General features: G+C 35.8%; 1 protein-coding gene across 5 annotated transcripts in view; it reads left to right on the forward strand.

The window, feature by feature from the left end:
* The first annotated feature begins 2,654 nt into the window (after positions 1–2,654).
* The window catches only part of CBR4 (carbonyl reductase 4), a 138,605-nt gene continuing 113,648 nt past the window's right edge, over positions 2,655–27,611 (forward strand). Inside the window, exons 1-5 of one of the 5 annotated variants that reach the window (XM_025922087.2) lie at positions 2,662–3,004; positions 5,519–5,639; positions 6,287–6,423; positions 8,969–9,103; positions 23,037–23,381. In XM_025922087.2, coding sequence (XP_025777872.1) covers positions 2,863–3,004; positions 5,519–5,639; positions 6,287–6,423; positions 8,969–9,103; positions 23,037–23,215 — 714 coding nt within the window. In that variant the 5' untranslated portion in view covers positions 2,662–2,862 and the 3' untranslated portion in view covers positions 23,216–23,381. The other 4 variants (XM_086703916.1, XM_086703914.1, XM_086703918.1 and 1 more) reach the window with 4 other exon arrangements.

Genomic DNA, 27,611 nt, shown 5'->3' on the forward strand with positions numbered 1-27,611 from the left:
CATAATGGTGGACTATGCAGCTTTGAAAAGGATGGGGGAGGATCTCAGTACACAGCTATGGAATGATCTCCAAGGTATATTATTATGCTGGAAAAAAACCCAAAACAACCAAGGTGTGTATACTATAAATACAACCTGCTGTATAAGAAAGAGGGTGAAACAGGAAACACATGTGTTTTCTAATATTTTCAAAAAGAAAGAATGGAAGGATAAATAAAAAGTTAACAAAAATGTCATTTATAGGGGTAGGAAGAGAACAGAAAACAGGGGCAAGGATGAAAGCTATACTTCCCTGAAGTACCTGTTCTGTGGTTTACACTTAACACCATGTAAATGTTTTATAGAATTAAAAGACAAAATTAAATAAACATGACAAAAATAAAGTAATTTCTAAAAATTACAGCAGCACCTGGGTGGCTCAGCTGGTTAAGCATCCAACTCTTGATTTTGGCTCAGGTCATGATCTCACAATTCAGGAGATTGAGCCCTGAGTCAGGCTCTGTGCTGGAATCTGCGTGGGATTCCCTCTCTGCCCCTTCTCTGCATGCTCCCCCACACACTCAAAATAAATAAATAAACATTAAAAAAATTATAAATAACCTGATATCAAGTTTGTGGTATAACTCTTCAGAAAAGAAATGTTTAAAGGGCTCTTAAATTACAGTATTTTGACAATATTGCCGTATGCCTTAGGGACAAAAAAAACTCCATTAAGAAATCTTAAACTGCATATAGTGTTCATGATGTCGATGGTAATATTTGTATTGCTGAGGTTTCTTCCCCTGATTTTAGAAATTGTGGTAAAATACACACAACATAAATTTTACTATCTTAACCATTTTAACCGTACAGCTCAGTAGTATTAAGCACAGCCATATTATGAAACCGTCACCACCATGGCTCTTCAGAATGCTCCATGTTACAAAACTGAAACATTATACTCATTAAACAATAACTCTCCATCCAACCTCCACCCCCCCAGCTTCTGGCAATCACCATTCTTTCTGTCTCCATGATTCTAAGTACCTCATATAAGTGAAATCATACAATATTTGTCTTTTGTAACTTGCTTATTTCATTTATCATAATATCCTTAAAATTCATCCATGTTGTCACATGTTGCAGAATTTCTTTCCTTTTTAATCCTGAATAATATTCCATTGTGTGTATGTGTACCACATTTTGCTTATCCATCCATCTGTCGAAGATCACTTGGGATGCTTGAACTTTTAGCTATTGTGAGTAATGGCTGCTATGAAAATGGGTATACTAATATCCCTCTGACATTCTGCTTCTGCCTTTAATTCTTTTGGTATATATCCAGAAATGGAATTGTTTGATTATATGGTAATTCTATTTTTATTCATTTTTCTTAAGTAGGCTCTATGCCCAACCTGGAGTTGAACTTAACAATCCTGAGATCAAGAGTTGCATGCTCTACCAACTGAGCTAGCCAGGAGCCCAGGTAATTCTATTTTTAATTCTTTGGAGGATGCTGTTTTACAAAGCTAATGTTTACATTCCCAGGAACAGAGTGAAAAGTGCCAATTTCCCCATGTCCTCACTAACACTTGTTACTGTCTTTCTTTTTTGTTGTTGTTGATAGTAGCCATCCTAAAGAGTGTGAAGTTTCACTTGTGTATTTTTGCAAGCCATTTCAAATCCATTTTGGATCTAGATGGAATACAAATATTTTAAAAACAATGGTCAATTCGCTTATAGTTTTTTTTCCTCTTTTCCTTTTATTCAAACTGCATCCAGTCCTCAAATCCAGCTTTTCCATGCACTCCTGCATTTTTTCATTGCCATCTGTCCCCTTTCTTTGCGCTCTTGTTTTAATATCATTTTGCACTTTATGGTTTCCGACTACTAGCTAGTGTTTTGTGTGTGTTAGTCCTGTTGTTCCAGGTTGTGTATTTTTTAGTAGCAGGGCCCATGAAGCTTCCACTTTTTGAATCATCTAATGCATTAAAATTGTATCAAGAAATGCTTCCTTTTAACAGTATAATTTTTAAGGAACGCTTGACTGTTAGCTAATTAACTCTCAGCACACTCAGCACATCCTCTTTAAAATTGTAGGAACCTGTTTGTGTTTGCAGTAGCCATGCTTGTTTCATCATCCTGCAAGACTATTCAGTCATTCAATTAACGTTTCTTGAGTTCCTACTATACATGGTGTTCTTGATGGGGCATCTGCCTTTGCAACACCCTTTGAGATGAAGGGTAGTATCTAGATGGGGTGAGGTCTGCAACTTGGGGAGGGACAGATTTTGCATGACTCTGGTACTTGGCGATCACTTCTTCAATAGGCAGGGCATCTAGTCTCTAGCCAAAAACAAATCCTGGATGAAAGGCAGACATTGGAACTCTGAATAATGTATATTCTGGGTTCTAACTACGATAATCAATAGGTCATCCGAACTCTAATTCCGACTGCCAGGTCCCAACGGGTATGGAGGTACCCTCCCGCCTTGATTCCTTTGAGTACATTTCCCACTGAGCACTGCGCCCTTGCCTCTTCCATTCTTGCGTGAAGACTACAAGTCCCAGCATGCAGCGCAACTCTAATAGGCCAGTCCTCATCGCTCGGGCTCTTTCACGCCCGTGTCTCCCGTAGGGCGCAGGGCCTGGAGGCCTGTGCGTGCTGACGTTGATGCGTATACGTCATACTCTTCGCGCCTCTTCCCCCGCCTTCTGGGTGGCTAAAGTCCGGTGGCAGGAGGCGTAAAGCGGTGCTTTTTCCGAGGCTGTCTGGCGGTTTTTTGGGGGGGAGCCCCAGTGGCTTAAAAACCCGAGGGAATCTGGATAGGGGCCGCCACTGCTAGCCCTCCTTCCTCCGAGTTTGCGACTCCGCGGTCCAAGATGGACAAAGTCTGTGCTATTTTTGGAGGCTCCCGGGGCATTGGGAGGGCAGTGGCCCAGTTAATGGCTCAGAAAGGCTACCGACTGGCCATCATCGCCAGAAATCTGGAACTGGCCAAAGCCGCCGCCGGTGACCTCGGCGGTAGGTACCAAACTAGAATTGTCCACTTGTGGGGCTGCAGCCCGAGAGCCTAAAGTCTCCTCGTTTGTAAAACGAGGCCTGGCCTTTAAGGCTCTGAGGTTTAGCCGTTTGGCTTCCCACGTTCAGGAGCAGCCTTTCCTCAGTGTGGACAACAGACTGGGTGGAGAACCCCTTATCACCGTTTCCCGCAGTGTTTCCTGCCACGCTGCCTGCAGCCAAGGGCAGAACAACTTGGGGTTTTCTTTGAGACTTAGTCTTGTGAGGCCCCATTAATTAAGCCCTCACCTCCCTGAGGCTAGTGCTAACCGTGAGGCGCTGTTTTGTTTTGGTGTCTGGAAGGAGGGAGACACAAACTTTCTTTGTAGGGTAAAGGGCTCACTGGTGCCGCGAGGTCCCGGGCGCCGCCCGGAGACTGGGCTGGGTGGAAAGGAGTTAAGGCAGGAAGAGTAGGCGTGTCAAGCCTGAAAGGCTCTGTATAGTTTTGCTGTGGGCTGTTTTGGCCCACGTGCAAATACACAAAGCAGTGTTTCATAGACAAAACTCTTTTTAGTACCAGCTAGTTTTGAGATATACCTGTTTTGGCCCTTTACCTCCATAAGCATTTAATAGGTTATTAAATTGTTTTGGTGGTTTTTACAAATGGACAAATGAGACTTCCAGATTCCTTTTTATTGCATTTAAAATTCTTTTTTTTTTCTGTTTATTAATAATGGATTAGTAATTACTTTTCATTATTTTGCAAACTCAAGTCTTTTGATCGTAGGGAGAAGTAGGATGTAGGATAGATGCTAAGACGCTGCTATTGTTTACTTACTAGAACGGACAAATGCTCCTTATTCACTATCATGGAGGCACTGGGAAGTTTAGAGGCCTGGGATGCATCTGGTGGCTGTAACCCTTAAAATAACAATACTGATTGGTTCACCCTAATTGTGCACATGGGTTGGGAAAATATTAGGCTCTTTAAAGAAGCAAAACAAAATACAAGTTACAGAGCAGGGAGAAATTCAGTGAATGTTTCTTGCTGCTCATATTCACTACCATTATGTTATTCTGACAAGAGAGTGAGAAAGTGGTTTTCCTTATGGGGTCATCCCAAGCCATTAGTGTTTGCTGGAATAGATAAAAACTGTTGGTTGAACTTCCAAGGGTTATTGTGGACCCAACAGGTTTTCAGATGAACACCAACGGTGAGTCACAGAGGATGCTTTGGGCCTTTCATTTCCTTGAATTATGTGTTCCATAAGTGTTTGGTTTGCACACTGTTTCCAGAGACATGAGAGTGTAATTTTAGTGTTAACATAATAGGCAAGGTCAGCCAGAAAATAAGGAATTGTTTAGTTTTCAAAAACCCCTATATTTTAGAGTATTAAAATGATGTATTATTAAATAGAGAATGCTTTCTTTGAAGTGTATTCTTTTGATATTTATGCATTTTTTAAAAATGGACACTTAAAGGGAAGTAACAGTTGTTTTTAGTAAAAAGTTATTTTTTTTTGGTGTGTTTTTTAGTTTTTGCATTTTGTTTTTACAGCTTCCTGCTTTGTAATGGTCAGCCTTGAATAATAGTTATTCTAATATATGTGCCATAGTAGAAAAAAAAAAAAAAGTGTGAGAAACCCTAGGGTATATTCTCAGGATCAGGAAACCAGTTAAACACAACTGTAACAATTACACATAAATTTATTTATTTATTTAAAAAAAAATTTTTTTTTTCAACGTTTATTTATTTTTGGGACAGAGAGAGACAGAGCATGAACGGGGGAGGGGCAGAGAGAGAGGGAGACACAGAATTGGAAACAGGCTCCAGGCTCTGAGCCATCAGCCCAGAGCCTGACACGGGGCTCGAACTCACGGACCGCGAGATCGTGACCTGGCTGAAGTCGGACGCTTAACCGACTGCGCCACCCAGGCGCCCCTTTACATAAATTTATTTTTTAAAAAAATGTGTATTTTGAGAGAGAGAAAAAGGGTGAGTGGGGGAGAGGCAGAAACAGAGAGAGAGAGAGAGAGAGAGAGAGAGAGAATCCCAAGCAGGCCCTGAGCTATCAGTGCAGGCCTGACTTGGGGCTCAGTCTCAGGAACAGCAAGATCATGGCCCCAGCTGAAATCAAGAGTAGAGGCTTAGGTAACTGAGCCACCCAGTTGTCCCATAAATTTCAAAAAAATATAAAACCCAGAACACTGTTGAATTGGGTAGCATGGGGTCATTGTGGAAGCTATAAATATTGTTAGATGAGTCTTACAAAGCCTTATGAACATAAAAAGGGCCCTCCTGCCATTTTTTGTTGATGAAGAAATATTTTTAAGGTTTACTTCCCCACCGACCTCCATCCCAATTTTATTAGACTGAACTCCATGAGTAGAGGAATCCATGACATAATCATCTTTTTTCTGTAGGTTCTAAATTAGCACAGGTGTAGGTCCTAGTAGATGCTTAACAAATGTGTATTGAATAATTTTTAAATTCAAGTCATAATTTATAAGTAGTTCTAATTTAACTTTGTTGTCTAGGAGATCATTTGGCATTTAGCTGTGATGTTGCCAAAGAATGTGATGTCCAAAATACATTTGAAAAGATGGAGAAAAATTTAGGTCGAGTTAATTTCTTGGTAAATGCAGCTGGAATTAACAGGTTAGTCACAGACTTAAGTACTTTTCTAATTGTTTGTTTTGGTATGAGTAAATATATTAACTTACTTTACTTCTAAGTGGAAGAAAATATGTATTTTAAAAATTGGTCTATCTATACTTCCTTTTATATTGAGATATACAATAAGGGTACAATTTGATCAATTTTAACATGTGTAATCACATTCATAGTGAACTGTAGAACATTTCTAGCACTCTAGAAGGCTTTCTTTAGTTTCTTCCCAGTTAATAGTTATAGATAACCTCTATTCTGACTTCTGTCACCATTATATAAGTTTTTTCAGTTCATGAACTTAATGGTATCAGAGTAGATATTTTTTTTCTTTTTAAAAGGTGAATTTAGGACAGAATACTTAGAATAGTATATTAATTTTCTTGCTAACAAGGCTTACTATAATATGGGATTTTCTCAGTTTATTTAAGCTTTTTTGGCTACTTTTAGCTGATAGGAATATTCACCTCTCAGCCAGCTTCTAAGTTATCTTTTCTAGTTTATCACTTATTTTAATGCCTCTCAAATCAGATTTAAAATGGGACTCTCTAGGCTTTCTAGCTCAAATATATACTTCTTGACTTTTTAAATTTGTTTTATCCCGTTTTTAATTTATATGCCACTGCTGTTTTTTGTAGGGATAGCCTTTTAGTAAGAACAAAAACTGAAGATATGGTATCCCAGCTTCATACTAACCTCTTGGGTTCCATGCTGACTTGTAAAGCTGCCTTGAAGACTATGATTCAACAACAGAGAGGGTCTATTGTTAATGTAGGTAAGTCTTCACCTGTGAAATTATTTATCTCATAGTGCCATAAAAATATTTAATTGACTAATTTGGAGTTTATTCATGTGTGAAACTTGGATGAAATGGGTCTTTTTATTTGTGGAAAAAGGATTTGATTAGGTGATTAGTGGGTAAAACGGGAATCACGGATTCACATCTTTCTAGTGATCAAAATGTTAACATTTTTTTTTTAATGTTTTTATTTATTTTTGAGAGAAAGAGACACAGAGCAAGTGGAGGAGGGCCAGAGAGAGAGAGAGAGAGACACAGAATCTGAAGCAGGCTGTAGGCTGAGCTGTCAGCACAGAGCCCGACTTGGGCCTCAAACTCATGAACTGTGAGATCATGACCTGAGCTGAAGTTGGACACTTAACTGACTGAGCCACCTAGGCGCCCCAAGCTGTTTTACTTTTTGAGAGAAATTGGACACCCTGATTTTCATGTGAAACCTGGTTTTTAAAATACAGATAAGGAAAGTAGATTGAAAAATTTTAGGTAGTGGAGGATAGAAAATGATCTCTACAGCAGTTATGTGTGTCACTGATAAATCTAGTACAGAGGTTTAGGAGGAAGTTTTCAGTGAATAATCTTTTTAGTTTTTTTAGAGTGACTGTAACTAACCCCTAGTTTTCAGTTCATCTGACCCATGGAGTAGTAGATAAACCACATAGGTGTGTTTGTAGACCTTAAAACGCAAAATGACTTAGAATTTTATTTCAGTTTGGTAATTTGAAAATAGCATATCATCTGCCTTTTAATTTTAAGTGGTCTTACCTTAAAAGGCTGCAAAAGGGGAATGCTGCTCCATTAGAGTAAATGGCCCTGTTGTTTTTAATATAGGAAATGGCTGTCCAAGCCAAAATGTAGGGTTTTTCTCTTTTGAAGATGCAACACGAATACTGTGCTAATAAGAATTAGAACATTTTTGACATTTACCTTTAAAAATGTAAGAAATAGGTTTTCTTAAAAAAGATTAGTAAATGATTAAAAAGTAAAAGATTTAGTTGACCTTTGCCTTGTAACACAGCCAGGTAATGATTTTGGATTCTCAGAAGCTGGTATACTGGCCTGTATATGTCACCTGATAATATGGGTGTATTGTTTAACTCTAAAATATCCCCTTTTTAGATATATTTAAAAAACCCACATCAGTCCTTTGTGTACATGCAAAACTTTTAGAATTGTGCAAAAAGTAAATAATAATTGAAAATATATTAGGAGAATCTTTTTACAGAAAGGACTACTTTCAACTACCAAAAGTTCATTGATTTAGGAGTTAACACTTACTCACTAGATGAACAATAGTGTGTGGCATGAACTAAAGTTTCCTATTTGGCCTTTCTTCCATGCCTATATTTTTCTTTCTTTTTTGTGTCTCTCCATATTTCTCTTTCTCCCAAATACCCATTTCTCTGTGTTTTCTCTGATGTTTTTTTTCCTCTCTTTCTTCTTCTTCTTCTTTTTTTTTTTTAATTGAGAGAGAGAGAGAGAGAATGTGCACACTTGAGCAAGCCAGGGAGGGGCAGAGAGAGAGGGGGGGAGAGAGAGAGAATCTTAAGCAGGCTCCACATTGTCAGTACAGAGCCCAACTCAGGGCTCAAACTCACGAACTGTGAGATCATGATCTGAGCTAAAGAGTTGGATGCTTAACTGAGCCACCTATGTGCCCCTCTTTTCTCTCTTTCTGTGCTTCACAGTTCTTTTCCTCTGTCATTAACTGGCATGTAATATATAATGTAGATATATTAATATAAAAAGTGTTTGGGGTGTTTTTCTTTTCCTAAAATAAAATTACTTTTTCGAAAGTTTTGTGAAGTTCTTGATTAATTTTTATATCATAAGTACAGGTCACTGGTGCAGAAAATTGTTTCCCCACTTCTGTTTTACCAGAATTTATTTGCATACAGTTGATATTTGAATTATAAATTATTCTTTCATATTCATATAAATGAGACCACCCAAGAATCTTTAGTAGGCAGTACTAGCTATAATACATCACTGAAGATAACTAAATTGCAGTTTTACAAAAAGCTTATAATGAACCTTAGTTAATTGAGATTGATGGTAGTTCAAACTTAGTGAGATTTATCTTCAGATGAACTATTTTTTTTAGTTGGAAATGAATATGTCCTTAATCTGTGTTGTAGAATCATAAAATTAATCAGCCTTTGTCTGACTTTTTCTGGTTTTAACCTCTTCCTACTGGAAGCCTTTAAAAATACTATAGGATTTTCACCATTTCTCACCTACTAAGAGATGAGATTGGTTTCTTTCACTTAATGGATCAGTTCTCAAGCCCTTGCCTGACATACGAAGTTTTATGTAAGCTTCTTTCAGAACCTGTTTTCTGTTTGTATCTGGAGCAGACTCCAACCCTAAGTCTTACTACTCAAATGATGCTGGTTAGAATTCCTAATTTTAGCAAAGGACACGGTAAAATGCTTTGTGCCTTTGTTTGTTTCCTGTAAGATTATCTAAATATTCAAGTAATCCATTAATTGGTTTGAATTTGCTTTCATTTTATTTTTTCTAGGAAGTATTACTGGTTTAAAAGGCAATTCTGGCCAGTCTGTGTACAGCGCCAGTAAAGGAGGATTAGTTGGGTTTTCACGTGCTCTTGCTAAAGAAGTAGCAAGAAAGAAAATTAGAGTGAATGTGGTCGCACCAGGTCAGAGAAAACTTTTTTCTTTTTTTTAAAAAAAATTGAAGCATAGTTGATATACGCTATTATGTTAGTTTCAGATGTACAACATAGTGATTAAAAAATGATGTATATTATAAAATGTTCACCATGATATGTGTAGCTTTCATCTGTCAGTATGCAAAGTTTTTACAATATTACTGACTATATTCTCGATATTCTACTTTCCATCGCTGTGACTTATTTATTTTATAATTGGAAGCTTGTACCTCTTAACCCTCTTCACCTATTTTGCCCATCCCTTCATCTTCCTCCCCTCTGGCAGCCATCAGTTCTCTGTATTTATGAGTCTGTTTCTGGTTTTGTTTGTTTTGTTTTTTAGATTCCACACACAAGTGAAATCATGCTATTTGTCTTTTTCTCTCTCTTATTCACTTAGCATAATACCCTCTAGGTCTGTCCATGTTGTTACCAATGGCAAGATTTCATTCTTTTTTATGATTGAGTAATATTCCATATGTGTGTGTGTGTGTGTGTGTGTGTGTGTGCGTGTGTGTATGTATCACACCTTTATCCATTTATCCATCATGGTTGCACATTTAGGTTTTTTCCATTTCTTGGCTATTGTAAATAATAGTAGATTAAACGGGGGGGGCATATATTTTTATGAATTAGTATTTTTGTTTTCTCTGTGTAGATACCCAGAAGTGGAATTACTGGCTCATATGGTATTTCTATTTTTAATTTTTTGAAGAACCTCCATGCTGTTTTCTATAGTGGCTGTGCCTTCCCACCAACAGTGCTCAGTGGTTTCCTTTTCTTCACATCCTTGCCAATACTTGTTATTTCTTGTCTTTTTGATACTAGTCATTCTGAAGGTATAAAGTGATATCTCATTGTGGTTTTAATTTGCATCTCCTTGATGATTATTGATGTTGAGCATCTTTTTATGTGTCTGTTGGCCATCTGTGTGTATTCTTTGGAAAAACATTGAATCAGGTCCTCTGCTCATTTTTTAATGGGGCTATTTGTGGTTTTTTGGTGTTGAATTGTAGAAGTTGTTCATATATTTTGGATATTAATTCCTTGTTGGATATATCATTTGCAAATATCTTCTCCCATTTAGTAGGTTGCCTTTGGTTTTGTTGATAATATTTTCCTGTGGAAAAGCTTTTTAATTTGATGTAGTCCTAATAGTTTATTTTTGCTTTTGTTTCCCTTGGCTGAGGAGACGGATCCAGAAAAATATTGCTAAGGTGAATGTCCAAGATGTTACTGTCTGGCTTTTCTTTTTTCTTTTCTTCTTTTTTTTTTTTTTTTTTTTAGAATTTTATGGATTCAGATGTCACATATAGATCTTTAATCTATTTTGAGTTTATTTTTATGTATTGTGTAAGAAAGTGGGCCAGTTTCATTCTTTTGCCTGTAGCTGTCCAGTTAACACAATTTACTGAAGAGACGGTCTTTTCTTCATTGTATATTCTTTTCACCTCTGTCACAGATTAATTGACAATGTAACAATGGGTTTATTTCTGGGCTCTCCATTCTGTGCCATTGATCTATGTGTTTTTGTGCCAGTACCATACTGCTTTGAATACCGTAGCTTTATAATATAGTATAAAATCTGGGATTGTATTACCTCCAGCTTTGTCCTTCTTTCTCAAGATTGTTTTGGCTATTTGGGGTCTTTTGTGATTCCCTATAAATTTTAGGATTCTTTGTCCCTAGTTCTGTCAAAAATTACTATTGGTATTAGGATGAGGATCACACTGAATCTGTTGATTGCTTTGGGTAGTATGGACATTTAAACAATATTAATTTTTCCAGTCCATGAACATGGAATATCTTTACGTTTATTTGTGGCATTTTCAATTTCGTTCATCAGTGTCTTATAGGGTTCAGAGTGTAGGTCTTCTACCTCCTTGGTTAAGTTTATTCCTTAGTATTTTATTCTTTTTGGTATAATTGTAAATGGGATTATTTTTTAAATTTCTCTTTCTGCTGGTTCATTATTAGTGTATAGAAATACAACACATTCCTGTATTGGTTTTGCATCCTGCAACTTTACTGAATTCATTTATTACTTCTAGTAGGTTTTGGTGGACTCCTCAAGATTTATATATATCTATATAGATCATGTCATCTTCAAATAGTGCCAGTTTTATGTTTTTCTTTTTAAACATAACTTATGTATACTTATGGCTTTGTACAGTAATAGCAAAGATTGTTCCTGTGTTTGGAAGTACATCAGCATCATCAGGCACTTCTGAGAGAGTATCAGAATAGGAGCATGGACTCTTCACTATTAATAAATTCTTTTTTTTTTTTTTTAAGGTTTATTTATTCATTCTGCAAGAGAGAGAGCACACACGCATGCATGAGTGCAGGGGAGGGGCAGAGAGAGAGAGGGAGAGAGAGAATCCCAAGTGGTCTCCACTAAGCACAGAGCCCGATTTGGGACTTGATCCCATGACTCTGAGATCACAACTTGAGCCCATATCAATAGTCTAATACTTAACCAACTGAGCCACTGAGGCTCCTCATTAAATACTTGGGTAGTGAAATTTGTGAGGGTATGACTATATCTTGACAGAACTTAAATGGCTACATCTGGCCACACTGCCAGTCTGTGCGCCACCTTCAAGAAGGAGACCAAGAGTAATGCCAGTTTGCTTGCATAAACCACATTGCATTTTTAAATAAATGATTACTCTCAAACTGAAACCACAAGAGAAACTTCTCATTTAAAAATCAGTTATAAATTAAGAACTCTTAAGAGCTGAATGTTAAGAATTTCAAGGTAGGTAGGGGGTGAGTATTGGTAACATATCCACTAGTTGAACAATTCAAAATGGTAGACTATTGGAGAACTATTTCCATTTTAAGTGTCCTCTCTCTTCTTGGAATATTCCATTGATTTATTGCTCATCGGCATACATTTGCTAGTTAATTTAGACTTTGTCAGTGTCAAAGCAGAACTTTCCAAGTAATGCATCTATTACCTAAATATGTTTCTTAAGTTTATCTTATGGGAACAATACTTATTTATATTTAAAATATTTGAATAGGTCTATAATAAAATATGCTTTTAATAACAGCACAAACCAGAAGGAATAATCAAACAAGAATGCATATGTGATGACATTTGCACATTTAACTAAGCAGTCATGTACTGACATAGTAATTTCTCTAGAAAGTCAGTATTCAGACAGAAAAAGAATTGCTAGGGATCACATGTTTGTTTTCAAAATAGACAAGATGCTCTTCACTGGACTTCATTGTACCCCAGAGAACTACCCAGGATTCATGTTAGAGTTTCAAAACAAAGAAAAACTTGAAGGGTAAAAAGATATTTACACAGACTCGGGGAAGAAACATCCTTTTTGAAGTCAGTCTATGAAGTAGCAAGATTTTAACAGCAATTTTATTTGTGGTTGTTTCCTTAATGAATGGATGGGGGCTCTGAGGCTCATTGTGCAATGGCATGGGAGGAGGAAAGTGGTAGGACATGGTAACAGAAATGAGAATGTGAATACCCTGGCACCAGAAAGTACTATTACATATGCATAAGGCACTGCTTAGAGGAACTAAGGTTCCTAACATCAGACATATGTTGAAGTGGCCAACAATGAAGATGACTGTTTAATAGATGTGGCTTTTTAATAATTTTCAAAATAGTAGAAGTCACAGTGGGAAACTTGCAATAGAGCTAGCCTTCTGTAGGAAATCTATCAGGAACACTTGTCTTTTTGTTAAATATGTAGGAAAAACCAAGCCAGCAGAGATGCAATTCACTTGTAAGACAAAGCAAGTTTGATTTGGGCTAAGTACACAGAAATCAGAGACTTCTCAAGAAAACAAGTAGAACATTATTGTGCACCTGTTTCTTTTAATGTGCTGACTTTGGGCATTCCTCATGGCTTGAAAATACTGGTGGATTAAATGGGATGCAAAGCCAATTAACTTGGTCTGTCAGTTACAGGTAATTGGGAAATATTAAAACAGTGATTAGAATTAATAGTGTAGTTTGGTAAAGGCAAAATAAATTTTCCAATTCTTAACTTATGCTAATGGTTTAAAATATAAATTCAAATATACAATTTACATCTGGTTTTTTTGGTCTTCAAATTAATTGCCTGAAATTTTAAACAAGTTCTATTCAATAGCCATCTGTACTCATGAACAAAAGCATTCTACAGATCACTTAAGTCCCTTTTAAAAATTTCCTCCAATTTAAATTTCCACATTATGCTAAATAATCTGTAAGATGGAAAGGGAAAGAGGGATGAAGTGTCAGTGTGTTGATATAATCTTCAAGATAATTATAAAGCCAACTTTCACGATACCAAATGCGAGCACAGAGTTACAAGAGAAAACTTTTGCCAAAGCTTATCTTGAAGTGGTTTAGTTGCTCAGTTTGAGAAAGGGACCATATTATAGATTCTGGTCTCTGTTCTGATCTACAGATGTTACAGGCCTCCCAGAGGGGACTGAAACAATGCAGCATATAAGCATCTATCAGAAGACTCAGTGCTATGCAGTGTGTTTAGTTCACAGGATAATAGAAGCAGTTGGAATACCTATATAAAAACATATTAAGTTCCTAAACATGAACTGCAAAATGGTCATAACTATATGTCACTCTTCAGCCAAAATAGGGCCAGAAATGTTGAATAGGTAAGTATTAATTACAATGACTTTAAGATTAGTCAGAAACCTTCCTCAAGTACCATCCCAAAGTGTACAGACCAGTTAAACATGTATAAAATTAGTACTAATCCAGCTAGAAATCCAAAAATGAAAATTACGGATGCTGCATCAAGTATCTGGGATTCCATAAATTTATAAGCAGACAGTATAACAAAATAGACTCTAGTTTTAAGAAAACATTACAGTTCAGTATCCCAAAAATATGAAGAAGTCTCACAATAACATCAAAAATCATTTTATCTGGAAGTTAGAACCATTTAAATGTACAAATTTGAAAATAACAAAATGAATTAAAAAATAAGAAAGAGCTGTACAAAGTTGATGTTTAATCTTTTTAAAAAAAGATTTTGATAAGTCCATTATTTCAGCAGATTGGTTAACAAGCTATTAGTTCTCATGTGAATTATGTGGCAATGCTGTTCACTGGAGGTGCAGAATGGAGAGCTTGGTTCTTTGTGATTTGTCAGTTCAGGAGATCGTAGGTAGTACAGACAGAAGTTTTAACTTACCAAGGACATGAGACCATGGCATTATTATAAAAAGTGTAAACTATCCTTGGACCAAATGGATATAAAAAAACCAAAAACATACACAAATTACCTGGATTAGTAAAGAGTGTGATAAAAAGGTGCTAAAACTCAAATCTACATGATCACTCTTTGGTGTGATAGAAGTTTTGCATAGATATTTCCTTGGCTTTTGGATAAAATGATTGTTTTTGTATACCTGTGCCAGTTAGCCATGGGATCTTTGTCCTAGCTTACTGTAGGTATTGAAGAATTGATTATCTATATGAGAAAAGACATTTTGGTTCATTGGTTGGTTGTTTGAGAGTGTTAGGTTGGAATAGATCTTTGCCACTTTTCCATTTCAAGTCATTAATGACTCCAGCTTGTATATTGGAATTGGTGTTTTATTTGTCAGTGATGCTGAACTAGCAGGGATCAGGGAATTGTCAAAATGTCCTGATAACCCTTGTGCTCTGTAATGTGACTTCATCTCAATGAACATTTGATAAATGACTGTGGTTTCGATACAGCCATTTTGGGGGGGCAGGGGAGGAAAGAAAAGAAAATAAACTAAAACCTGTAGTCATTTTGACACTGCTTTCTGTTTGTGTATGCTTATGTAACCTGGTTGATTTTTGTGTTAGCTTAGTTAAACCATATACAGAATTACTTGATTCTCGATTACTTGAGATTTGGGATGTATGTATTTGCTTCTCTCCTTTAGGGATTGCAGTAGTGTGGGTGGTGAAGAGTTAGTTCTAGTTCATGATGATCTAAAAGTTGAATGATTTAAGGGTAATGCAAGTGTTTCTAACTCATAATAATAACTCAGCAGATTTCCTGAAGTGTCTCCTATATGCAAGGGTTCCAAAATTATAAAAAAAAATGAGTAAGATATTTCTGCTACAAGGAGCTAAGTACAGTGACAAAGACTGACATGTAAACAAATAATTACAATGCTGTATGATGAATATAAAGTAGAGGAACATATATATATATGATGCTATGGAAACACTGAAGAAGGAATGCTTAATTTTGTCAAAGTGAATCAGTCGTCAAGGCAACAGACTAAATAGTGGGAATCCAGTTTGTATACAAAGGGAAGTTTTATGAGTGTTAATGGAAGTGTGTTTGTATAGCCTTTCCTAAAGATTTTACTTTCCAGTGCCAATTTGTACTACAGAAAAAAAACCTTATTGCTAAAAATGTGGCCATTTCATAGGGTAACCTTTCTTATGTTGGGGATACATATTTAGCAGGATTCATAGTCTGAATATGTTTATTGATCAGAAGTGAAGTGTAAGTGGAAGTAGAAGAATTAAATTGATTCTATGGATTATTTATTTATTTTGGGTAGTAATTTCAACCAGATTTGTCATGTCTTTTAATAGAACTGACAAACCTCAGAATTAACAAATATGTTTCTTCTTATGTCAGTTTTCCTGGTCACCTTCAAATGGAGTTTCCAGTTAAGGAAAACAATTAAGAAGCAAATCATAACAGAAAAAGCAAGAAAGGGAAAATAATAAATTAGGCCATTAATCCCTGCCTAATATTATTGACTTTTTAAAGATCAGTTAGTTACTAAGCTTTGGTATTCAAATATAAAATAAATTCTCATCATGGATAAATCTCACTGATTAGAAAATATTGAATATGAGAAACAATATTTGATAAATTGAAACTATAATGGGTACATAACTTTAAAAACGTGTTTTCAGTAGATAACACAAACATGGTACAAAATTCAAAAGTATAAAAAGGCATAGATTGAAAAGTGGGTCTTCTCTAATCATCTAGTTTCTTTTCTCAAAAGCAACCACTAGAGTTAACTAGAGTCTTCAGTATTTCACACACAACCCAATAAAGTATGTATGTGTGTATAAATACATATAATATATAAAAATATAAATCTGTATTTATGTGAATATACAATATGTGAATATATAAATATATATATAAAAAGAAAGCACAAATTGTATCATAGAGTTCGTAGAGTTCTGTACCTTGGCTTTATTCATAGTGCAGTAGTGTATCTTGGAGTTGATTCCATATTATTGTATATAGAATTGCTTTACATTTTTAAAATCTCAGCTTTATGGAAGTATAACTCATATGTCATGCAGTTCACCCATTTAAAGTGTGCACTTCAGTGGTTTTAGTATAGTCAAAGAATTGTTCTATCATCACCACAATACATTTTAGAACATTTTCATCATCCCAAAAGAAACCTGTAGCCGTTAGCATTCACTCCCCATTTCCCTCCAATCTCCCCAGCTTCTAGCAACCACTTATAACCTACTTTCTGTCTCTGTAGAGTTCCCTATTCTGATACAGTTCATATAAATGAAATCATACAATATGTGGTCTTATGTGACTGCTGTATCACTTTTAGTGGCCGAATTAAAAGACAATAATGTCTGTCTTAGGGGTGTACCATAATTTATTTAACCTGTTGCCTCTTGATGGGCATTTGGGTTGCTTCTGATTTTTTGGCATTATAACTAATAATGTGACAGTACCTGTGTGCAATTTATCTTGTACATGTATGAGTATATGAGTATAATCCTGGGAATGAAACTTCCAAGACTCAAAGGGTATATGCATTTTAAGTTTTGACAAGTAGTACAGCATTGTATTTATTTGTGTAGGATACCTTAAGTGTCTACCCTTTCCCCCTTTTTAAGTTGAAGAGCTTTTACATTTACTACTTGGAGAAAATCTTGTTGACAAATGCTTGCATAAGCTTTGCAGCTACTCAAAACAGATATTATTTTGGTGCTCTTAATATGCCACTTGATAGGGAGATGATTTTTCACACTGCTTTCCTATATGCTTTTACAAACATAATATTAAGACATATGAAATTTGTTCTGGTTAAAATCTTAGTCTAGTTTCTGACAACAACTTTATTTGTTCTTCTTTAAAAAAAAGTGTCTGGGGTTATTTTAATTCTTTCTATATACCAAAGACTTGATACCTGAGCTGGTAGGTGTATCAATTAGTTTACATCCCACAATTGTTAATACTGGTGATAGGCTAAAATCCTGGCATCTTATTTAAATACATGATCTGTGCTGTACATAAAAGCTCTCAAAACTAAAGTAGTGACCAACAGATATGGAAATGAGATGCTGTTTATTTATATAGCTAGCCAAAAATGGATAAAAGAAATATGTTTTCTTTAGAATTTATCAAATATAAATTCTCATCGGACAAGAACCATGTACATGATTTTATGAGGAAGAGTATATCTGTACCTTTTTAAAAACAATTTACTGAGTGTGTTGTCATGTTTGTGGAACTAAAATGGAAGACATGCACTCGACTTAGTACAAGGATACATTTCAGTTATCTGTTTAAGGAGTGACAGCTTTGTATTTAGCTGGAAACCCTGAATTGCCCAAGTGATCAGTAACATCATTTGCTAGACAGTGGCACCTACTGGTAGTTTGTAATTTTTATAACCCAGCTTGAAAGGCATTGTAAATACATATATATATAGTAAAGCAAGTAGGAGAGCAACATTTCCAGAACTTTATAAATAAAGTAATAATGATATGGAAGAGAGGCCTGTGGGGCCAAGGGGAGAGCACAGTTTGTGCAATACAAGCACAAAAATGAGCATGTTTAAGGACTACTAATATTTCTGCTCAGGTCTTATGATATATGATAGAGAATCCAACAGGCTGTTTATATGCGGTCAGTGTCTTGGGTTGTGAATATATTTTTAAATGAGGATCACACGGTTCATGAGCTATAGCATAAAATGACATTGAAATTTGGTAGAGCCTGGAGTAGCTTATCATTAGAGACTAGCTACATGTTTTTTATTTGATTTCTGATAAATTTGGGGATGATATACATGAATTCTTAAAAGCTGAAGGCAGATTTTTAGGGCAATAAAATTATTTTATTTTATGCTATTGTATGGTGGATACAATTATTATATTGTATGGTGGATACAATTATTATACCAGCCATATAGTGAACGCTAATGTAAGCTACAAACTTTACTTAATAATGTATCAATATTGGATCATCAAATGTACTACCCTAAGGCAAGATGGTAATAATTGGGGAAAAATGGAGTAATGTGCTCAATTTTTCTGTAAACCTAAAGCTGCTCTAAAAATAAGTCTATTAATTAAAAAAGCTGCTGATAGTGACGAGAGAAAGGTTCTTGTTCCTTGGACCTGTTCTTGGTCTCAATATCAAACATCATATTCAAAGAGGAAAAGCCAGTATTGGTGAATTCATCCCTTCCTTTCAACTTGGGCTCTCATGCCTACTTTATTTTAGGCTTTCGGTGTAGAGTTCAGGGATGGCTATGGGATCCTCAGGGATCCCATGAGGATTGTCATTATAACTATTCATTCAAAGACAGAGACTCTTAAAACTGAGAACAAACTGAGGGTTGATGGAGGGTGGGAGGGAGGGGAGGGTGGGTGATGGGTATTGAGGAGGGCACCTTTTGGGATGAGCACTGGGTGTTGTATGGAAACCAATTTGACAATAAATTTCATATTTAAACAAAACAAAACAAAGACCTGGAGAGAATCTGTGCAAACTTCCCTTCATGAAATAACACCCTTATCCAAACTTGAGCAGTAGAGGGAAAATCTTCATGTAAGGTGGGTGTTTGAACATCATGATCTCGGTTCTGGACTTCTTGCAATCATTGCTGGATTCAGGGGACACACATCTCTCTCCTTCTCAAATTCGACCTAACATGGACACAGATTGTAGCAGGGCTGAATCCAGGTTGTAAAGTTGAACAAGATCTTATCAAAAGCTTCAAGATACTTTTTTCTGTTCCATGTATCTCACTTACCTGGTTGTTTTTTGGAAGACTATAGTCTGCCTTCATGGCCCATATCTGTGGCATAAGACTTCTTTTCACCTCACTGGAATTGTCTCACTGTTTTGGGGTGCCTGGGTAGTTCAGCTGGTTAAGTGTCCAACTTTTGATTTTGCCTCAGGTTATGATCTCACTCATGGGCGCGTAGCCTGCTTAAGATTCTTTTACTCCCTCTCCCTTTGCCCCTGTCCTGTGTGTGCGCTCGTGTCTCTCACTCTCTCCCTCTCCCTCCCTCCCCCCCCTCAACAAAACAAAACAAAACCCAAAAAACCTTGTCTCACTATTTAAATCTAAGATTTGCTTTTCAGTACCTCATGCTCTGTTCTAGATCTGTCTTTTTTTTTCCAAGGCGGAATGCCTTCAAATGGCCTCTCACAGATTGTGTGGCCTTATTCTTTGTCTCCAAAAGGACAGACCCATAAGGACTGATATCCAGCCGGAAGCTGGGCAAATGAGTTTCTTTCCACACTGAATGAATAAAAACCTAGATTAGCATCAGCGCTTCCTGAATTGGAGCTATTCTACTTGAGGGTCCTTGTAGGGGAGCCCACTTTCCTAAGCTTCAAGTAGTCATTTAATGAGGCATACTTTTCGTCTTTGAATCATAGTTTTGTAGAGCTAAAGGAAATCTCAGAGGTCCATCATTTTCAATCTACTTATTATATGATACAGAAATAGTCATACAGTTTTAGATAGTACAAGACTTTGCTTGGGTCATAGCTTTGATAGTATTAGCAGAGCGGGGAACCAGAATCTAGTTTAATGTGTCCTAATCCAAGGGTCTTTTTTTACCACAAAATGCTGCTTTTGAGAAAAAGTTACTAGGACCAGTTAGAAGTTGAGCCTGGGATTTGCTAACTGATTGTCACAAGGTCTTTCTTGCAAACCATTTTTACTGTAGTTTTTTTGAGTTTTTTCTCTTTCCTTTCTTTTTTTTTTAAGATTAAAACACATTATTGATTTTCTGTTGAGGGCTTTGAGAGTTAGTGGAGAAACGTGCCAGTTTTGCCAGAATTAAAACAACCTTAGATTAAAATAAGTGTATCATGAACTCTTTGAGAAAATAATGTCTTTTAAATGTTAGGTTCATAATTTTAATTCCTTCAGCTTTTTTTTTTCTTTTTTTTTTTTTTTTTTTGACAGAATGAGCGTGAGTGGGGGCAGGGGGTAGAGAGAGAGGGAGAGAGAGAGAGAATCCCAAGCAGGCTCCACACTGTCAGCACAGAACCTGACGGGGTAGTGGCGGGACTCAAAATACGAACCATGAGATCATGACTTGGGCTGAAATCAAGAGTCAGGTGCTTAATCGACTGAGCCACCCAGATGCCCCTAATGCATTCAACTTCTTAAACATGTGAGATAGGTTTTTTTTTCCTAATACACTCTGAGGTATCTTTGAAAATAAGTGTGTCCAAAGACCTAAAACTTTGGATATCAAGCAGTCCCGTGATAGTGCTTTTTAAGGTAATTTGGATTGCCTGTTGATCATTCTGACTCTTCACTGTAGATGAAGTTTCATTTACAGTTCACTTGAAATTCTGCAGAGGCTGGTTATCCAGTGTTATCTGTGTCAGCTGCTTCTCTTTATTCTTTTTTCCTCTGGCCATCTCATTGTTCTTAAAGATGAAAGGGATTGAAGGAAATGTTGCTGACTTTTTAAATAAATGTAGTAGCAGAAGAGGTCATATTTTACAGTGTAATCTCACATTGAAACAGTGAAGTCTCACTGTCTTATTTCACAGTGAAATCTCACAATGTAAAATTATTTTGTTATTCCAGGCCCTCATTACAGATCATCTGAAGTTAGTACTGTGCATCTTTTTCAGTACCTTTTTATTTGAATACCAAAATAATATATATCTGTTGTAGATGATTTGGAAAGTACAGACAAGTACAGAGAAGAAAGTAAAAATCATTACTTGTAATGCTAGTAATTAGTGATAACCACTGTTAATATTTTGGTGGGACTTTTTTTGTTAGTATATATATTTTTGTTTTCTTTTTAATAATGGGATAATGCATTTGTAACCACCTTTTTAATATGCAAATATTATTTTCCACTTTTAAATGTTCTTCTATAGCATCATTTTTCATAGATACATATTGTTCTATCATGTGGATATACCATGATTTCTGTAAACAGTTCTTTTTTGAAAGACATTCAATTTGTTTCTGGTTTTCCCCTAATAAAGTTCTCACTGTCATAGGCCTTGTGATAGAAGAATCTATGATTATTTCTCATAAGACTTTTCAGAAACTGTTTGGATATTTATGAGTGAAATCTAAGGCAAAGAACAATTAAATAATAACATAGTATTATATAATAAACCAGTGAATGTTAATTTTCAGTATAGTGTTTAGTTCACATTTATCCTTATAGTTTAAAATGTCACTGTATTTAGGTTGATTTACAATTTGAGTGACAAATTTAATTTTAACATAAGCCGCTTTGAAAACTGTATTCTTGAGATTGCACGTTAAAATTTCACTTCACATGTCTGACTTTTAGTCCATATATTTTTCATGACCTTAACATTTTAAAGATCTTTTCTATTGTTAATTTCCTGAGGGTTAATTATTTGCTTTCTTTTTAAAAGTTTAAATGATTGAATACTATACAGTATAGTGATTATGTAATTGAGCACTTTATTGGTAATATGTATTTGTCTCAGACTAATCTCACAAGATTTTCTTAATAAATTTAGAATTCTTGCATATATCTACAGTATGAACCATTTAGAATTGGTTGCGTAATATATAGTACTTTTTACTATAAACCTCTACACGTTAGAACATGTTCTTTTTGAGCTTTATTTCATATACCAATGCCATGTTAAATTTTGAATTTTCAATGTTGTATTATGCTTGCATCAGAATTGGATCATTTCAAGGATGCCTGGGTGGCTCAGTCAGTTAAGCCTGTGACTCTTGATTTTGGCCCAGGTCATAATCTCATGGTTCATGAGCTCAAGCCCCACATTGGGCTCTGCCCTGATAGCTGAGAGCCTGCTTGAGATTCTCTCCCTCTCCCTCTCTCTGTCCCTCCCCTGCTTGTTCTCCCCCCCGCCCTTCTCTCTCTCTCTCTCATTATAAGTAAATAAACTTTTTTTTTCAACGTTTTTCTAATTTATTTTTGGGACAGAGAGAGACAGAGCATGAACGGAGACATGAGAGAGAGGGAGACACAGAATCGGAAACAGGCTCCAGGCTCCGAGCCATCAGCCCAGAGCCTGACGCGGGGCTCGAACTCACGGACCGCGAGATCGTGACCTGGCTGAAGTCGGACGCTTAACCGACTGCGCCACCCAGGCGCCCCTAAGTAAATAAACTTTATAAAAAAAAGAATTGGATCATCCCATAAGATTTTTTTCTTATGAATATTGGAAATATTGGTCTTTCTGATCAACTATCTTAGCTATAGCAAATGAAACTAATTTTTGTCAGAACTGTCGAATCAGTTGATGTCACCACCTTTCTTCCCTCTAACCCTACTACCCCTCTACCCTCAATCAAGTAAAAATTACTTTTTTGTGATACTTTATATATAAGGATATTCATCAGATGTCCTTTTATTATATTTAGGGGTACAAGTGAGTGTTTCTTCCATAAACTACAGGTTCCCCAAGGAATGAAATTTTTATTCATGTTGTATCTACCCACTTGTATTGTGCTATGAATTGGGCGAAATAATTGGGAGTCAAATATTTTGGTGTTATTCAGTTAAACTTAATGAACATGCTTGATTGCTAGCGGAACTCTGTATTTCCTAAACAAGTTTATTGATAATCTCAAACTTTCTGATGCAAATTGATTTTTATTTAGAATTGCGCAGATGTCTTAGTGTCTCTAAGTGTCAACTAAATAAACATTTTTCTTTTAGGATTTGTTCATACAGATATGACGAAAGACCTGAAAGAAGAACATTTAAAGAAAATTATCCCTCTTGGGAGGTTTGGAGAACCTATTGATGTGGCACATGCGGTTGTGTTTCTTTTAGAATCACCATATGTTACAGGGCATGTTCTGGTAGTGGATGGGGGATTACAACTCATGATATAATTTACAGATTATTCAGTTAAAATAGTGATTATAATCAAAGGCACACTTGGGCTGTTGATTTATTTGTATTTGGGCTGTTGATACCTACATGGGTGACATTTGCTAATCAAACTTATTGATGCTACAAATACTATTTCCATTTTTTTTTTTTCAACGTTTATTTATTTTTGGGACAGAGAGAGACAGAGCATGAACGGGGGAGGGGCAGAGAGAGAGGGAGACACAGAATCGGAAACAGGCTCCAGGCTCTGAGCCATCAGCCCAGAGCCTGACGCGGGGCTCGAACTCACGGACCGCGAGATCGTGACCTGGCTGAAGTCAGACGCTTAACCGACTGCGCCACCCAGGCGCCCCATGTTTCCATTTTTATATGAATATGTCTAAAAAGAACAGTGTGTGACCAGTTGTGTTTTCTAAATGCTAAGAACCTTATAGGCTGTAGCAATCTTAACATACAGACATTTGCAAGTGCTATAAACAGACATTATTTTAATTTACATATTTTGTTGTGAAAGTGGCAAAAATTATATGGTCTGATGGTCATGAATTATTTCATTGTATCAGGCAAAATTCTCTAGAAGTTCCTTGTGAGCCATTGCTAAGATAAGAATATTTATAGGGCATTGGTTAGTTGTCAGTATTTTAGCAGTCCTGCCAAAGTTAAACATTGTATTCCTTTTACATATGCCTTAGAAGAGCAATTTTTATACAGGTTGGAAAAAAACATCAGTTAGATACAGGCATAAATTTAGAATCCAATTTCTTTGAGTGCATTACTCCTGATTAAGCAGCTGGGCAAAATAATTTACAAATACAAGTGTGGTACAGTTGATCCATCCTATAGAATTTCTCAAAGTGATGTGTAATAATAACCCTTAAGGTTTTAATATCTCGTATAGTAATGAGCTACATAGATATTATCAACTTAGGAAATAGAAGTAGTTTTTTTTTGTGTGTTTTTTTATCCTCAAAACACTAGTTTTAGCAAACTGCTTAAAAACAGTGTAAGAAATTATGACATTTTAAAAATTCAGAATATTTTGTATGAGTCAATGTAATAATTTTTATTATAAAATTTTAGAAATAATTACTTATGAATAGCATAAATGATACTTTAAGTAAATATGCAGTAACAGTGAATAAGATGTCTTTATAAGGAACAGTTAAAGCATTAATTTTAAAAGAAAATATTTGCCCGAGAATGGAAGACACAAACTGAAATATCAGGCAACATCTATTTTGCATTGAACTCTTTTCTGGGGAATAGTGTGATATTTTAAATGTCACTGGATTCATGTTGATTTTTATTATTTATCATTTTGAAATATGGTTTAGATATTTACTGCACTTTAAAAAGTAAGTTTTATTGGAGCTGAACATTATTTTATGTAAACAGATTTTATTTTATATTGCAAGTCAGTGCAAAGGTGTGAATAGGATGTACTAAATAAATGCAATGTGATAAAAGTAATAAAAATAAAAAATAAAAAGTAATAAAGTCAGATCTAATTTCTATGTCAAGCTTCCTGATTCCTTAAAAAAATTATTTTAAATTTATCTTCAACATAATCTTTAAAGAAGTTAATTTAGGAAGTAGGAAAGTTAATTAGTGTGAGTAAAATGAGTGTCACTAATCAAATTGTTTACTAAATGCTAGCATGGTAGTACTTGGATTTTATTAGGCATTAACAGTTCCAGGTGCATAAAAGAAATGGAGCAGTCTGGATGGTTTCCAGTGTTGTAGCTGATGCTTTTAAGGTAGGAGAGGTTATGGAGAGGAGTAGGCCATTTTTCTAATGCTGCCTCGCCTGCAGGCCTTTAGCTACCTGCATTTCTTCTTTATAACATCCCACATAGGTTTGAGTTTCTCTGGATATCACATCTTCTGAAATCATCAGTGAGGGTGATTTGACTGGTGATTAGGAAGAAAGCAATACATTTCACTGACTTAATGACATTAAAGCTACAGATAGGTTTAACCTTTAAGTGTGTGTATTTGTACTTCAAGAAATAAAACCTTTTTAACTGTTACACCCCCCTCACCCAGGTCATAACAAACTAGTAGAATACGGGAAGAGATCTTGAAATAGGTAAAATAAGCCTTTACTGTTCCATTCCAGGCGAATTCTCCTACTCCCTCTGACCTGGTAGAGTTTGCAATTTAATGCATGCATCCTGTTGCTCAAATCAGTTGGCAGGTGTTTTTTATGTGCAGCCATTCAAGAACTTCAGTGAATTCTTAACAACTTGGCAAATATACAGTTGACCTTTGAGCAACATGAGTTTGAGCTATGTGGGTCCACTTATATATGGATATCTTATAGTACTGTAAATGTATTTTGTGATTTTATTAACATTTTCTCTAGCTTTATTGTGAGAATACGGAATATAATACATATAGCTCACAAATGTTTTCACTCAATGTTTATGTTGTTGGGAAGGTTTCTAGTCAACAGTAGGCTATTAATGATTAAGTTTTTGGGCATCACAATATGTGGATTTAAGACTGTGCAGGTGGTCAGTGTTCCTAATCCCCTGCATTGTTTGAGGGTCAACTATATTCAAATTATCTAATAATTAAGTTTTTTTTAATATTCATTTCATCTTTCAACTACATTGTGAGCTCCTGGGAATAAAGACCATATGGTGTTTTCATTCATTTAGCTAATTAAGAAACCAAATATTGATTGAATTCCAAGCAGGCTCCAAGCTCAGCGCAGAGCCTGACTTGGGGCTCAACCCCACAACCACGGGATCATGACCTGAGCTGAAATCTAGAGTTAGACGCTCAACAGACTGTATCACCCAGGCTTCCCTAAACCACTATGATTTTTTGGTTTAAGATCATCAGTCCATTACTTTGTCCTGTTGTTGGTGATAGTTATTGAGATATATCTGTTCTGACTCTTAGTATGTATCCTGGAATATTCTTTTTTGATCAAATCCCTATGATTTACTTTTTGGTAATTTATCTTTTTTGGTCATTTATCTCTAATTTTGATGCTTACTTTCAATTTAAAACTTAATTTGCTGTGGGGCACCTGGGTGACTCAGTTGGTTAAGCATCTGACTCTTGATCTTGACTCAGGTCATGATTTCATGGTTTGGGAGTTTGAGCTCCCCATTGGGCTCTTAGCTGAAAGTGAGGAGCCTGCTTGGGATTCTCTCTCTCCATTTCTCTGCCCCTCCCCCTGTTCTCTCTCTCTCTGTCTCTCTCAAAATAAATAAACATTAAAAAAAAAAACAAACCTGAATTTGCTATGCTAAGCCAATCAACTATTTTCTCTTAGGCAATAGACCTTAGTTTGAATAATTACCAGAAATTTAATTTAGAATTCTTGGGCTAATAGTTGAGATAAGGGTAGTATCAGTATTACCTGCAGAACTTTTTTTTTCAAAAGAATATTTTTAATTGAAGTATATAGTTGACACACAATGTTATGTTAATATCAGCAATTCAACATAGTCATTCAACTACTTTATATTCACAACTGTAGCATCTGTCACCATACAACACAATTATAAACCATTGACTATATTCCCTATGCTGTACCTTTCATTCCTGTGATTTATTCATTCTGTAACTGGAAGCCTATACTTCCCACTCTGCTTCACCCATTTTGATTACTTCCTCCTATTAGCTTGACTTCTGTATTTAGGGGTATGTTTTTATTTTTTGTTTGTTTTGTTTTTGATTCCACATATAAGTGAAATCATGTGTTATTTGTCTTCCACTGTCTTATTTCACTTAGCATAATACCCTCTAGGTCCATTCATGATGTCACCAATGGTAAGATCTGATTCCTTTTTGTGGCTGAGTGATCTTCCAGTGTGTGTGTGTGTGTGTGTGTGTGTGTGTGTGTGTGTGTGTGTGTGTGTATGTATATATACATACCACATCTTGTGTATCCATTCCTCTACTGATGGGCACTTGGATTTTTTTCTATATTTTGGGTATGCAAATAATGTTGCAATAAACATAGGGATGCGTATATCCTCTTCAATGAGTATTTTCATTTTCCCTAAATAATTACCCAGTAGTAGAATTACTGGATAATATGGTATTTCTATTTTAAGTTTTTTGAGGAACCTCCATACTATCTTCCACAGTGGCTGCACCCATTTACATTTTCACCAACAGTGTACAAGTGTTCATTTTTCTCTACATCCTTGTTAACCCTTGTTATTTCTTGTCTTTTTGATTTTAGGCATTCTGATGGGTGTAAGGTGCTATCTCATTGTGGTTTTAATTTGCATTTTCCTAATGATTAGTGATGTTGAGCATCTTTCCATATGTTTGTTGGACATCTGTATGCCTTTTTTGGAAAAATGTTGAATGAGGTCCTCTGACCATTTTTAATGGGATTATTTGGGGTTTTGATGTTGAGGGGTGTGT

Source organism: Puma concolor, chromosome B1 (assembly GCF_028749965.1).
Source record: "Puma concolor isolate L17-30 chromosome B1, mPumCon1.1.hap2, whole genome shotgun sequence".
NCBI classification, from domain to species: domain Eukaryota; kingdom Metazoa; phylum Chordata; class Mammalia; order Carnivora; family Felidae; genus Puma; species Puma concolor.